This window comes from Centrocercus urophasianus, unplaced genomic scaffold, assembly GCF_019232065.1.
Source record: "Centrocercus urophasianus isolate 14NV4802_14NV808 unplaced genomic scaffold, USGS_Curo_1.0 seq_9, whole genome shotgun sequence".
Taxonomy (NCBI): Eukaryota; Metazoa; Chordata; class Aves; order Galliformes; family Phasianidae; genus Centrocercus; species Centrocercus urophasianus.
The window spans coordinates 37,673,942-37,688,326 of record NW_024885532.1 but is presented as its reverse complement, the minus strand read 5'-3'; the positions used below and the strand labels follow the sequence as shown (position 1 = coordinate 37,688,326).

The window sequence follows — 14,385 nt, the reverse complement described above, 5'->3', positions numbered from 1 at the left end:
TTCCCACAGGTACACATATAATGAAATTCCACTTTTTCATAATATTTGAAAGTATATAATTCTTGAGTAGGTGTTAGTAGTAAACTAACACAAATGTTTCACAATTTTGGTTGTTAAGCACTTTATAACTGGGGCTAGAAGATAAAACTATTTAAAGAAATATTTTTGTGTGATCAGCATAATTTTTAAGTACAAGCTTATTGTTCACTAACCCATTCTTGGATTGTAGAATTGAATGAGAGGATGTTCTGTGAATGTGCTCTTTTAAGATGGGTGAGACTATTGCAACATTCAGGTGCAGTGATGAAGAAAACAAATGTATTATTAACGGAAGCATAGGAGTACCTCTATTATTTATTTATTTCTCTTTTTTTTCTTCCTTTTTTGTCTTCCTTTTTTTTTTTTTTTTTTTAATCATGCAGATATTTCACACTGCACCAGACCCCAATATTCCTCTTCCTCAGCCTCAGTCCCGTTCAAGTTCAAGAAGGACAAGAGCAATTTGTCTTTCCACAGGTCCTCGTAAGCCCAAAGGAAGATACACACCGTGTCTAGCAGATCCTGACAGTAAGTTTGTTCTTGTTGACTGCTGTCTTCCTTTTCATGTCTTGGCCTTTTGATAGTCCCCAGCAATGTCCAGTAAGCACTGTATTCCAGTAAGCATTACAGATGGAGTTTCATCAGCTTCTTAACCTCTGTGAGTCAGAGCTGTACTGCTGAACGACTACATTCCTTGCTTCTCTCAGAGGAGGAAGGATATTTGGTTTTAGGCATGTCTTTTATTAAATACAAAAAGGTTTTAGAGTAGACTTTATGTTCTGATATGAAAGTAGCCTACCTTGAAACTCTGTGAAGTTCACTGTATGACATTCCCGTAATTGTTAAGGTTGAGAAGCTTTAACTCAGTTAAGGTTGGGAGATCAAAAACATTACTTGGCTGTTTTCATATGCGTGAAACTGTGGTCGTTGGTTCAAAGCAAACTACTGTCTAGGATGCCAAAACCACTGAAACTTTACTAGTTTGACTGGAATAGAAACAAGATCCTATGTTATGAGAAGCAGTGTACTCAGCAGATGATTTGCTGTTCAACAACATGGAGTTATGTTTGCAGTTAGTTGCTGCTTAGAAATCTTTTTCATTTTAATGTAAATTTCATGCAATAAAAAGGTGCATTTCGTTTGTTTTCATCACTTTTTACTTACCTGCATTATACCATTAAGAAGTATAGAAGCTGTAGCAATGTCTACGTTGCTAACTACAGCAGGAGAATTCCAAAAGAACTTCTGTGTTCCCCCGTTCCTCAAGGAGATTTACACAAAATAGGTACAGTAGAGTAATGTGCAGCAATAATGAATAAGAGCAGTAGCTCTCTGCACTTAGTTGCTAGTGTGAATGGCATGGGATTCTTAAATGAAGAAGTTATGGAGGAACTGTCAGTTATGTTCACTAGAGGAGAAACTGAACAAATTCCAGCTGTTTTTCACTGTGTAACTAACTGCATTTCAGTGGGGCAGTTCTGTCAAAGTATTTTTGTGGGCTTATGCAAGCGAAGGCTTCTTAATTCACTCGTAGTTTAAGTTAGGTCTGACCAAGGAGCTCTCCACATGGAATTTGCTCGTTGGCTCCAGCTCAGCGTTTGCTGCACAAGTTCCAGTTAAGATCTCACTTGTGCCTGGAAGGCTGAGTCAGGAGCAGAGGTGTTCTCCTTGCCAAGTATCTCTAGCCATGCCAGAGACAGTCAAGAGAGAGCCCTGGTTTCTGGCAGTAGCTCTTTTCAAAGCACTGGATAGTTTTATGTCATCACTTAAATGAAGAACAGACACTTAACTGTATTTCATAATGTTAAGGAACTCTATATGCCATGAGAAAATGAGATTTAGGCACCAAACTGGAAAAAATGATCAAAAAATGCACTTGTCAAATTTAGGTTCCAGCCAGTCTTAGCGTTTTTGAGAGACTGCTGATCTATAAGGAGTAAAACGGTGCATACTCTAATCTGAAATATCCTGACATCTGTCCAGAATTAGACGGGAACTTTCAGATTACTGCACCAGCAGCACGACTGTTTTCACATCCAGTGAGCAAAGCATTAGTATTTGAGACCTTATTTTTAGTATTCTGTGTGGCTGTCGTCACCTATTTCTAAGAATATTGAAACACGCAGAGGCAAAATCACTTGTATCCATTTGGTATCTTATAAATACTCTGTAGTTAAAAAATATACATTCTCTGCTCGTGAAATTTTTTGAATTACGTCTCCTAGCTCTTGGATGAAAGATATTACTGGAATCAGACATAGGATTCACTACACCTAATGCATTTTTATGAATCCAGTCTGAAAGATATTTCAGCTCTCACTAATTTGTCAGCCAGTCCTTCCTCAGTTCTAGAATCTGTGCCTTCTCTCATATCATCAGCAAAGTTCTTTAGAATATTTCCACTCCTTGCTGTACAAGTTTGGCTCGTTGGTCTAGGGGTATGATTCTCGCTTAGGGTGCGAGAGGTCCCGGGTTCAAATCCCGGACGAGCCCAACTTTTCTCTTCCCCTTAGCACAAAGTGGGCAAGGTTGGAACTTTTCTGTGTCTGGCAAAATCACGGAGCAGATCCTCCCAGCCTTGCTAAGGCAGGTGGGAAATAAAGGTGGGGTGGTTGGTGGTAACCAAGAGCAACCGACGCCATCTGCGTGGATTTGTGCAAAGCGTTTGGCACTGTCCTGCATGGCGTCCTGCTCTCCAAATTGGAGAAACGTGGTTTGGTGGATGGACTGGGTAAGGAACTGGCTGGATGGTCACCCAGAGACTGCTGGGCAATGGCTCGGTGTCCAAATGGATGCCAGTGACAAGTGGTGTTCCTCAGAGATTGGTGCTGGGATCGGTGCTATTTAACATCTTTGTTTGCATCTTTGTGGGCAACATGGACAGGGGGATCAGGTGCATCCTCAGCAAGTTTGCAGATGGCACCAAACTGAGTGGTGCAGTTGACATGCTACAGGGAAAGGATGCCATCCAGAGGGTCCTGGACAGGCTTGAAAGGTGGGCCCATGCAAACCTCATGAAGTACAAGGCCAAATGCAAGGTCCTGCACCCAAGTCCCAAGCACAGATACAGATACATGGAGAATGGTTTGAGAGCAGTCCTGAGGAAAAGGGTTTGGGGGTGTTCGTTGATAAAAAACTCAACATGAGGTGGCAATGTGTGCTTGAAACCCAGAAGGCTGACCACATCCTGGGTTGCATCAAGAGAATTGTGAACAGGAGGGCGAGGGCAGTGATTCTGCCCCTCTACTCTGCAGATCTCATGAGATCCCACCAGGAGTATTGTGCCCAGTTCTGGAGTCTCCAACACAAGAAGGACATGGAGCTGTTGGAGCAGGTCCAGAGGAGGGCCAGGAAGATGATCAAAGGGCTGGAGCACCTCTCCTACGAGGACAGGCTGAGAGAGCTGGGGCTTTTCAGCCTAGAGGAGAGGAGCTCCAGGGGGACCTTATAGCAGTAGCCTTCCAGTACCTGAAGGGAACCTACAGAAAAGCTGGGGAGGGACTTTTTATAAGGATAGAAATTGACGTGGGAAGGGGAAGTGGTTTTAAACAGGAAGAGGGTAGATTTAGGCTAGGTATCAGGAATAAATTCCTTATTGTATGGGTAGTGAAACACTGGAACAGGTTGCCCAGTTTGAGGCTGTGGATGCCCCCTCCCTGGAAGCATTCAGGACCGGACTGGATGAGATTATGAGCAACCTGGTCTAGTGGGAGGTGTCCCTGTCTATAGCAGAGAGTTTGGGACTCAGTGATCTTAAAGGTCCCTTCAAACCCAAACCATTCTATGATTGTGTGATGTTATTGAAAGTAATTATATCAGCACAAACGTTTCTGTGTAGATAGGTTAATTTCTCTATTTTCAGTCTGGTTAAAGAAATGCATCAAATGTTCAGTGTTGAAGTTGTAAATAGCAGAATGAATGGTCCTGCAGGATAGATATTTAAAGAAAGACACCATGATTCAGAAAACTGGACAACTATACATAGACTTTTGCAGACTCTCACAGGGACTGCAAAGATCCTCAGCAGTTTGGTAATCAATGTACAACTGTCTACAGAGTCATAAATGACTCTGTAGTCAGAACATAAATGGGACATACACCGCAACCCTTGCCTTGTGGTCAAAATCCAGGAAGGTGTCCTTTAAAAAGACATTCCAGAATTACTTAATTTCCTAACAATATTTATATTGCAGGCAGTTTTTTTGAAAATGTAACATTTATGCAAAATACTTTCACCTGCAACACATTATGTTCATCTGCTCCAGAGAAATGTCCACGAAGTGCAGACTTTGCAGGTTTAATATAGGGATGTGTGAAACTTAGAGCAACTAAATTGCTATTTTGTCTTGAGAATGACTGTCCCTGAAACTATGGATAATGGCTATCAAATTTGATGACAGTATGGTACAGGAGCTAAAGATGACATGAGAGAGATGCGCAGGGTTAAATAACGTAGTTATCTTATTGTTCTTTTCTTCTCCCTTCCCTTGCCTAGGTGACTCATACAGCAGTAGCCCGGATAGCACACCCATGGGCAGCATCGAATCTCTCTCCTCTCACTCCTCTGAGCAGAACAGCACCACCAAATGTGTGCCCTCTCAGCCCAGGGAGAAGTCAGGAGGGATTCCATGGATTGCCTCTCCCCCTTCTTCAAATGGCCAGAAGAGTTCAGGCCTCTGGACCACCAGCCCAGAATCCTCATCAAAGGAGGATGCAACAAAAACAGACATGGAGTCAGACTGCCAAAGTATAGCTTCTGTCACTGGACCAGAGAATGCCTCTCCACCAGTAGATCTGACCAAGAAGAGTTCCTATAGTCTGTCTGGCCTGAAAAGATCTTCAGGTTCTTCCCTCAGATCAATTCCATCAGCTGAAGGTAATTTCCAAGGTTTTTTGTGACATCAATGATTTTACTGTGAGGCATCAAAAAACAAGAGGTGCGTCTGAAAACTAATGTTACTCTTTAATTTTGTTTATTTTTTAACTTGTAAGGTTATTTCACTTTTCAAATTGCTTCTGACGCATTTCTGTTGTCATCTGTACAACTCACAATGCCAGTGTTCCTAGGAATTTAGAGTACTCTATCCTGCAAAGCCTCACAGAGGTTACTGACTTGTAAGAATATTTCTGGCTTATAATATGAAAGAGTTGGTATCCGTGGTTATTACTGTGTCAAAAGAATAAATGCTTGCAAAATTGTTGTCAATAATCAAAGTTAGCACTTAAATTTAGAAAACCCTAGGCTTAGTATATCTAGTAACAACTTTGTTGCTTCTTGTCCATGACATGAAGGATATGTCTGAAACCCTTTTTACAGATTGTATTTACAACTTGTAATCATTAGCTCTTTTTTTTTTTTCATTTAAAAGTTTAATCAAGCTTCTGTGAATACCAAAATACTAGTTCTTACAAATTAATGCCTCCTCATTTCATAGTGAATACTACTTTTAGCAGGAGTTTGGACTGTGTGACTGCTTGAGATCCTCTCCAACATGATTTTTCAACAGTTATGTGCAATATACTGCTTTATAAATGTTAAAGGTTTTCATCTTCACTTTTTAATGACTGTACTATCTAGCCATGTAAGTGCAATATGGTTTTTTAGCCTGCACAGTTTTAACGTTGTTTCTTCATCCTTGCTGCTGGTCCTTTTCTCCTGGCTTTTTGCCTGTTTCATCTGTCTTAGTAAGTACTTACTCCCTAGTTTGCTTCTTAACAAAAAACTGCTGTGCATGTTACACATATAAAACATCTTCAAATTAGCTTTAATAATGCTTATTATTTGGTTGCTTTCTTTAGGTAACAAAAGTTGCAGTGGATCTGTACAGAGCTTGTCTTCAACAGATACAAAAGATACATCAAAGGCTCCACTAAATCCTGATTTGCCTCCCAAAATGTGCAGAAGATTAAGACTAGATACTGCATCAAGTAATGGCTACCAAAGACCAGGATCTGTGTAAGTTAAGACCCTTTGGAGTTCTGAGTTCTTACAATATTGTCTTCTATGAAATGATCACAAAGAGCTTTACAAATAGTTGAAAAAGCACTCACGAACGCTTGATTTATCTTTATTTATGACATATTTATCAAAATTAATCAAAATTATAAACAACGGAGACACTGACAGTCTAAAGTCAATTGAAAGACTGCCATTTACTTCATTAGCCTGTAGATAAGGTCCATAATGAAGACTTGGATTTTTGGAAAGTGACCAGAATTATTATCTCTCATTCTTTTGGCAATTGATCAAGGAGCACAATTGTAGCTTACTGTCCATGCTGTTATGTCAAGATCATCAGATTTTATTTATGTGAGCCAAAAATTGGAGCAAAATAAAAAAACACTTCTCTGAAATTTCTTCTGCTGTTGTATGATCAGTGGTTGAGATGTGTGTTTATTTTCTTTTTTTTTGTTTGTTTGTTTGCTTGTTTTGTTGTTGTTTTTTTTTCTTGAGAAGAAGGTAGTGCTCAGCAATAGAAGTTGAAATTTAGGTTGTTGAGATTTTGCTTTCAAATGTTTCTTAGTGCTTATAACATAACCTTAAGAATGTGTTTCTTAAAAATGTGATTTTGCTGTAATCCTGAATCTAACCCAGACTTTATGTGTTCGTGGGAGTAAGAAATTTCCAGAACAGCAGAGCACCAAGAAGTTCTCCAAATACTGAAGGACTCCATTCAGTCTCTCCAATTTTTAAACTGGAATACATTACTGTAATCATTTCACAGTCTTAGCTGTTCATCTTAACTTGAACAGAAAATCACCTGCACAGCCCAGCATGCTGGCAGTAAGAGCACTTCCAGCCTATCTCTATTTAGCATTCAAGAATAAATGTTTATATAGAGAGTGATGAAGTTTTCCTTCTTGCTGACTCAGCAAGGCTCTGGTGCATGTGGAATTCAGTGGACTAAGAAAGGTTATGTCCATAAAAATTCTGCTAATTATGTACTTAAAAGGAGCTTTTTGAATTTCTTCTTGTTTTCAAAGTGAATACTTGCAGCTGTCTTAAAAAATAAGATGTTTCCATGTCTTTAGATGGTTGAAAGTAAAATTAGTTTGTGACTTTAATTAATAAGCAAAGTGTAAAGGAAGGTACTTTCTTATTTTCAGAGTGGCTGCAAGAGCCCAATTGTTTGAAAGTGCTGGTTCACTTAAACAAGTTTCTTCAGGACGGTAAGTGCTTCTTACTGTTAAACAAATTGTAAAATCCTCTGTATTTTCCTGGCTCCAGAGACTGAAATGGAAGTGTTGGAGCTTTGTTGTGTGTCTTCTGGGCAGCATCTTGTGGCACACAAAACTTCTGTTATTTTTTATGGAAGAAAACTAAACCTAATATAAAGTAACAGCCTTCCTAACTATTCTGTCCCCTACTGAAGTTGCAGTGAGAGATGCTCAGGTTAGTGATCTGCTTAAAGACACAGCTATAAAAGAAAATTAAGAAGATGAGGGCACTTCATTTACTCTGTTCAGCTTTCTGTTATATGCATCCTTCCAGCAGAGTAGCAAACATGATAGTTTATGATAATTTGCTCATGTGGTCAAGTATTGAATAACATCTGCTTTACAAAGCTCAGGATTAGTTTAATCAGGATCTCTCCCATCCCTTAGTACCTGTTCAGAGAAACAGCTGCCCCTGGTTCTTGATAGTCTGCATCAGGAATTATGTAAGTTTTCCTTGTAAATGTATGCAGTTATTCAGTGGACTTGATCCATTTCTACACCAAATGAAGCTAGAATGTTCTGATACATGTTCACCTAGGAAGCAGTAGTACTTTCTATATTGCTAATGGCCTTAATTATTAGATTCAAGTCAAATTTGTGTGTGGGAAAGGTTCTGTCTTTTCACCGTCTCTGCATCTCAAATCTTTTGAGACAGAATGTATGTTTTGGTCCATCATTTTACTCTGGTACAGTCATCTTACTGGAACTGCTTAGCAACAGAAAAAATAAATAAAACATAATATCGATCCATTAATCTAAAGTTGATAATAAAGTAGCGTAGCTGTAAACAAAGATGCCAACATGTGCTGAGATATGCAGTAGGGAATACAACCATCTTCTCTGACAAATGTGGCAGTGGAGAGAAAGAGAAGGCTGACCTGGAAAGACTCACTGGTTTTGTTCAAGGGAAACAGTTTACGGGAATCAAGGCTGTTCTTTCTGTGTGGTAGATGAAATGTGAGAAAACTTTTAGTGTGGCGAGGAGAGAAACAGGATGAGAAGGGGAGGGCATTAATTTAGGGAATAAAAGTATAAAAGAAGAGACTGGAATGTTCATTGGCCAGTGACCTGAGCCAAGAGCAATGACTGGTTCACCAATGCTGCATCATTTTACCTCCACTTTTGTTCCTTCTCTTATTTTGTTTTGCTCCCTTCTTGTAAACTCTCTGCTAGCGTTCCCTTAGAACCTGTGTCATCTCTACCTATATATAAAAAGCATGTAAGAAGCCAAAATCTGACAAAGGAAAAATGTAGCAGTTGATAATGGATATGAGAAGCAAATAAGATAGCAGAAAATACTGAAAGGCTTAATAGCTCCTCCACTTCAGCCTTCCTGAGAAAGCAGAAGAGCAACAATAACAAGGAGAATGGAAAAAGAGAGGTCAGCAGGCAAAATGAGGAAGAAATAAAAGGTAGCTCAGCTGTTCTTCTAATGCTCAAATCTGACTGAGATTTTGCAATTCAGAGCCAGCTCTTATTTGCCTTTCATGCATGCTATGATCATGAAGACTGAATTAAATCCTTAGAGTAGTCTATTTTGATCTGAAATCATGGTAATTACATTTGATCCACACAGTAGACGGGCCTTTTAGATTCCTATTTCTCCTATGCAATAAGCATATGCAAGGTAGAATGTAAGGCAGTCTCATTTGATATCAGAAATATTTAAGTGAGGACTGTGATGATCTCTATGAAGGGTCAGTTTACAGTGCTGTAAATAACTGATTTCGAAATGTATAGCTACTGCTTACCTATGCACAGCATTGTTTAAGTAGTTTAATCCTGTCTTGATGCGTTTGTTGCCTGAAATGGTATTTCATAATTACCTGTACAGATCAAAAGTACATCTACAGCTTTGCAGTCTCATTTTGGCTCATGTATTCCAGCATATTTCTGTTCATTCTCTATAACTACCTGAAGGGAGGTTGTAGTGCGCTGGGGGTCAGCCTCTTCTCTCGAGTAACAGTAATAGGATGAGAGGGAATGGCCTCAAGTTGCACCAGGGGAGATTCAGGCTGGACAATAGGAAATACTACTTGTCTGAATGGGTGGTCAGGCGTTGGAATGGGCTGCCCAGGGAGGTGGTGGAGTCACCGACCCTTGGAGATGTTCAAGAAACGTTTGGATTTTGTATTGAGGGACATGGTGCAGTGAGAACTATTGCTGATGGGTGGATGGTTGGACTGGGTGATCTTGTAGGTCTTTCCAAATGTTGGTGATTCTCTGATTCTATCATTCTGTGATTTGGATAATCTCACAGTTGATGCTTCACAACAACAGTGACCTAGATTTCCATAATTCAGTCTTCCTGGTAGTGTTTGCACCAACTCTTTCTGACTTTGTATGATGTTCTCTATGTACCAGGAAAGTTGCATCCCCATACACATTTTATTTTTTTTAATGCTGGATCATTATTTGAGGCAGCTTTTATCTGTCTTTCTGTACACCAGTACCTGCCTCCATAGTGGCACTAATTTGAAAAGATTTATGATAGTTAGAGAGTGGCAGAATGAGAGGCCACTGCACCCTTCACGATTGGACAGATAAGACCAAAATTTTATCCTCTTCCCAGCCTGTGCTCTCTTTTTTTTTCCATCGCACAGTTGCTTTCACTTCTCATTTTTCCCATTCCTTCCCTTCTGACTTCAAGTCTATCAATCACCCATCTCCCAGACGGTAGCATTAAGGTATTTCTGGCTTCTCTCTGTCTCTTTGTAGATTGAAAACTCACTAGGGCAGGAGCATAATTTTAAAGCGTATTTGTAACTTTAAAAATAGGTTACCAAAAGTATCTCAGGTGTTGCTGACCATGTGTAAGGTGTAGTCAGGCAAAATAATTTTGGCCTTTGGCCACTAGTATAAATTTATCATGGGCTTATATGGGGGCTCGTTGTGGTTGGAATTGGTGATCTTAGTGGTCTTTTCCAAACTTTTTGATACTGTGACAACAAACATAATAAAAGGCAGCAAATGGAAAAGTCTATCCAGTGAAATCATGAAAAGGAGGAAGTTCTAGGAAATGTGGGTACCAGAAATGTTTTTTTTTTCTCTTGTCTTAAAAACATGAATCACACTCTTCTGAGGTGTTCAGCATCATCTTAAAAGAGCCGTAATAAATGATCATGATGTCATCACATGCTTTTTAACAAGCAGCCTTATTTGCAGGGAGGAGAGTATTAACACCATAAAAGAGAATGTGATTTTCAGCATTTAGTTTATCTACTAAATGCTGCCAAAGAATCTGTAATCATATTTCCTTGCTATGCTTCCAGATAGATGGCACTGAAGTGAATAATAAGTAACACAAGCAACCTAAATAATAAAGTTAGATATGGAAGGAATAAGCCAGTGCTTGAAAATTGCTCCAGGATTATGAGTAAATATCCCTAGATTCTGTGTCAGGAGCAAGGTAGTGGGAAGACAATGTGGAGAAGATAATTCGTGAGATTCTGGGAAGGTGATTTTTTTATACTTTGTGCATCTATATTTGTATGATGTCAAATGCTCAGTAGCTTTCTCTTTCCAGAGCTGAGCAAATCAGAGTCTATGTTTTCTTGTCTCATATTTACTTTAAAAACAAACATATTTGGATCACAAAAAATTAGAAGCTGAAACCAGAATAGTTTAGTAAACATAGAAGCATAAAGGAGAAAATTTCATTTTACATTTTCTAAGGACATGAAAAAACAACACGCTTTGTTTTGAGAATAACTTAAATAATTCTGCCTCATTCAGATATTGTGATTCTGCTTTACAGTTGCCTTAGATGTCTTTTATCAGTGTTTCTCAGATGTTCCATTATTAACATGGGAAACTGGCTTGATAGCCACAAAGTGGTGAAATCAACGAAGTTCAAAATCATGCCTGTATTATAGTAAATTCATTATCAATTATCTGATAATCATTGCCACTGTATTCGTTGTCAACAATTACTGTGCTGTTTTATGTGTATAAAAGTTGTGTGCTTTATTTTTTTAATTGTGAAAATATTTCAGTGGTACTAAATAAAAAAGGACTAAGTAGTTGTTGACATTGGGGCCAAGTGAAATTACTGTCTTTTGTGCAAACTGCTTAGAACTGGTCCTCTTCCTCTCCCCCACCAAAGTAGACCAACCATATCCAAACCCATATCTCATATACATATATGACATATGTGGATGTGCATAATTGCTATTATTTTGCATGCTTTTTTTTTTTCAGTACACAAAATGGAAAATATTTCTAGGACAGTGTTGCATTCCACCAGAGCAGTGCTTTTGTGGCATGAAACAGAGGTGGTACCTGTATATCCTGGAGTATTCTAGGACATGGGGGATGATTTGGTTTAAAAGTCTTCTAGGACACTACTGAAGGATAGAAAGCATCAACTGGAGGAAGCCAAGTAGGATAGCATCTTTTTTGAACTGTGGCTCTAAGGATCTGTCCTGGAAAAATGCTAAGCAGAGCAGTCCAAACCATCCGAAAAGCAAGCTAGCAGTGAAGCAGAGTAGACAGTGAGGAGCCCAAGGCTCATGTCACTTCAGTTAGCAATAGGGATGTACCTGGAATGACATGAAAGAGTCAGAAATGGGAGATAATCAGATCATCCTAAAAATAAGTACTCCTCTCTCATGAGAGCGCTTCACAAACTCTTTGTGCATTCCTCCCAATGCTCTGTCACCCTCAAAGTAAAGAAGTTTTTCTTCATGTTCAGATTTAACTTCCTGTGTTCCAGTTTCTGTCCATTGCCCCTTGTACTGTTGCTGGGAATGAGCATAAGGAGCCTGGACCCATGCTCTTGACACACACCATTTAGATATTTCTTCTGAGAGCTGATAAATACCCTTTCAATCTTCTCCAGGCAAAACAGTCCCAGAACTCTCGGCATTCCCTAATAGGGAAGTGCTCCAAGCCCCGATAATCTTTGTAGCCCTCTTTCTTCAGTAGTTCCCTGTCTTTCTTAAACTGAGCATCCCAGAACTGGATTTCAGATGTGGCCTCACCAGGGCAGAGCAGAGGGAAAGGATCACCTCCCTCGACCTGCTGGCCACGCTCTTTTTAAGGCATCCCAGGATGCCATTTGCCTTCTTGGCCACAAGGGCACACTGCTGGCTCATGGCCAACCTGTTGTCCATCTGGATATCCAGCTCCTTCTCTGCAGAGCTCCTTTCCAGTAGATATCTACTAATCTGTATTGATGGTTGTTATTATTCCCCAGATGTAGGACTCTACACCAGCTCTTGTTGAACCTCATCAAGTTCTTCTCTGCCCAACCCTCCCGCCTGTCCAAGTCTCACTGAAAGGCAGCACAGCTTTCTGGTGTGTCACCACTCCTCCCAGCTTTGTATCATCAGGAAACGTGCAGAGGGTGCAGTCTGTCCCACCATCCAGGTTACTGATGAAGATGTTAAACAAAACCAGACTTATGTGGCACTATCATTACATGATTTATGACGTTATCTCACTATTTTGGGAGGAAAGACAAAATAGATTACATGTCACTTACATATGCACATTGTTGAAAGATATTTCAAAAATTTGAAACTTCACCAAAGGCCATGTTCTGGGTCAGTGAGATAAAGTCTGGCTGGAAGGAAAGTTCAGTCAGCATCTCCCTACCACATCATCCAAAGGTGAAATGATATGTGGTTTTCCAATAATGGAACTCAGAAAAGCTGATAGATCATATTAAAATTGCTTCCAGAGTATAAAATGAAGTCAGGTGTTAGAGTTCTAAATAAAGCATAGGAATCCAGTGAGAACTTGTAAATGAGGTAACTTTGTGTTCAGTCTCTTATTTTGTGTTTTGTAGAATCAGAGTGCTAAAAGTCTTATCAAACCAATCTGTCCACTTGCTCTGGAACCAGATCTTGATATACGTGATTATTTCTTTCTACAAATGTCTGTGTAGTGATGCTTTGTATTATTACTGTTATTTTATTGAATCATTATTAACAGGAATTCTTCAGAGATTCTCTCCAATCATGGCATTTCCAGTACTTCTCTATTCTGACCAAGAATATGTTTTTGCAGCTATAAATTAAAAGACATAAGCTGTCTATTGTTCTACTTTAAGAAAATACGTTATTGAATGTTTCATTACAGGCAGTGGAAACTGGAGAGCCGTTTGTTGCACTTTCAAGTAGATATCCAACAAAACAGAACCCAGACCTTGAGAGCCAGCTGAGCTGGACATGTAGCTTGTTTATAGACAAGCTGAATGAGGTGGCTTAGCCTGAAGCTCATTCCAGACACCTCAATCTGCTATGCTGCAATTGAATCATCCTGGAGGACACATTTCTCCTTTTTTTGTGTCATATTTACCTTACATTTATTATTTTCTTCTGTAGACTAATCAACTCTATTTTCTCTCAAATCGTGGTTGTTAGCCCTTGATGACTTGCTGATCTCTTTGGAATTCTCTCCAAGCAGTTCATAACTCGTTTCAAGCAACTTTTTCAATCCATGTACATTTGAAGGATAATTTCAAATACTCTTCAACTATTTTAACTATGTTCCAGTTGAAGTTTCTAAGTAGGATGTAGGTCTCTTTTCTACAGTAACATAGTTGGTAACCCCTGGTAAACTAGGATCCTGTAATTCTGCTCCTCTGAACTACTGTGTAATGAGTTGTTATCATCTTCAAGACAAGGGGAGATGGTTTTACGTTGACCTCAGGACAATGGGCAATGGTTTTAAGTTGAGAGAGGGAAGATTTAGGTTGGATGTCAGGGGAAATTCTTTACTATGAGTGGTGAGTCACTGGAACAGGCTGCCCAGAGAGGTTGTGGATGCCCCATCCTTGGAGGTGTTCAAGGCCAGATTGGATGGGGCCCTGGGCAGCCTGGTCTAGTATTAAATGGGGAGGTTGGTGGCTCTTCATGTGACAGGGGGTTGGAGATTCATGATCCTTGAGATCCCTTCCAACCCAGGACATTCTGTGATTCTGTACTTCTGCAAAAGATTATCCTACATTTCCCAGGTTTTAACTTCATTTTTTCATATGATTTTTTTCTTATTTTTTTATTTCAGACAAGCAAAAGCCATGTATTCCTGCAAGGCTGAGCACAGTCATGAGCTGTCTTTCCCACAGGGAGCAATATTTTCCAATGGTAAGATGTTTTACATTCCTTGATTATGTTTAATCCA

At 39.5% G+C, this 14,385-nt stretch overlaps 1 protein-coding gene and 1 non-coding gene across 2 annotated transcripts in view; both read left to right on the top strand.

Moving 5' to 3' along the window:
- The window catches only part of ARHGAP42 (Rho GTPase activating protein 42), a 156,533-nt gene that overhangs the window by 136,664 nt on the left and 5,484 nt on the right, over positions 1-14,385 (top strand). The window contains exons 19-23 of the mRNA XM_042838774.1: positions 423-567; positions 4,535-4,915; positions 5,839-5,995; positions 7,147-7,209; positions 14,269-14,348. Coding sequence (XP_042694708.1) covers positions 423-567; positions 4,535-4,915; positions 5,839-5,995; positions 7,147-7,209; positions 14,269-14,348 — 826 coding nt within the window. The remainder of the gene's footprint in view (positions 1-422; positions 568-4,534; positions 4,916-5,838; positions 5,996-7,146; positions 7,210-14,268; positions 14,349-14,385) is intronic.
- TRNAP-AGG lies at positions 2,461-2,532 on the top strand. The gene has a single exon. It is a non-coding gene; the product is annotated as a tRNA-Pro (tRNA).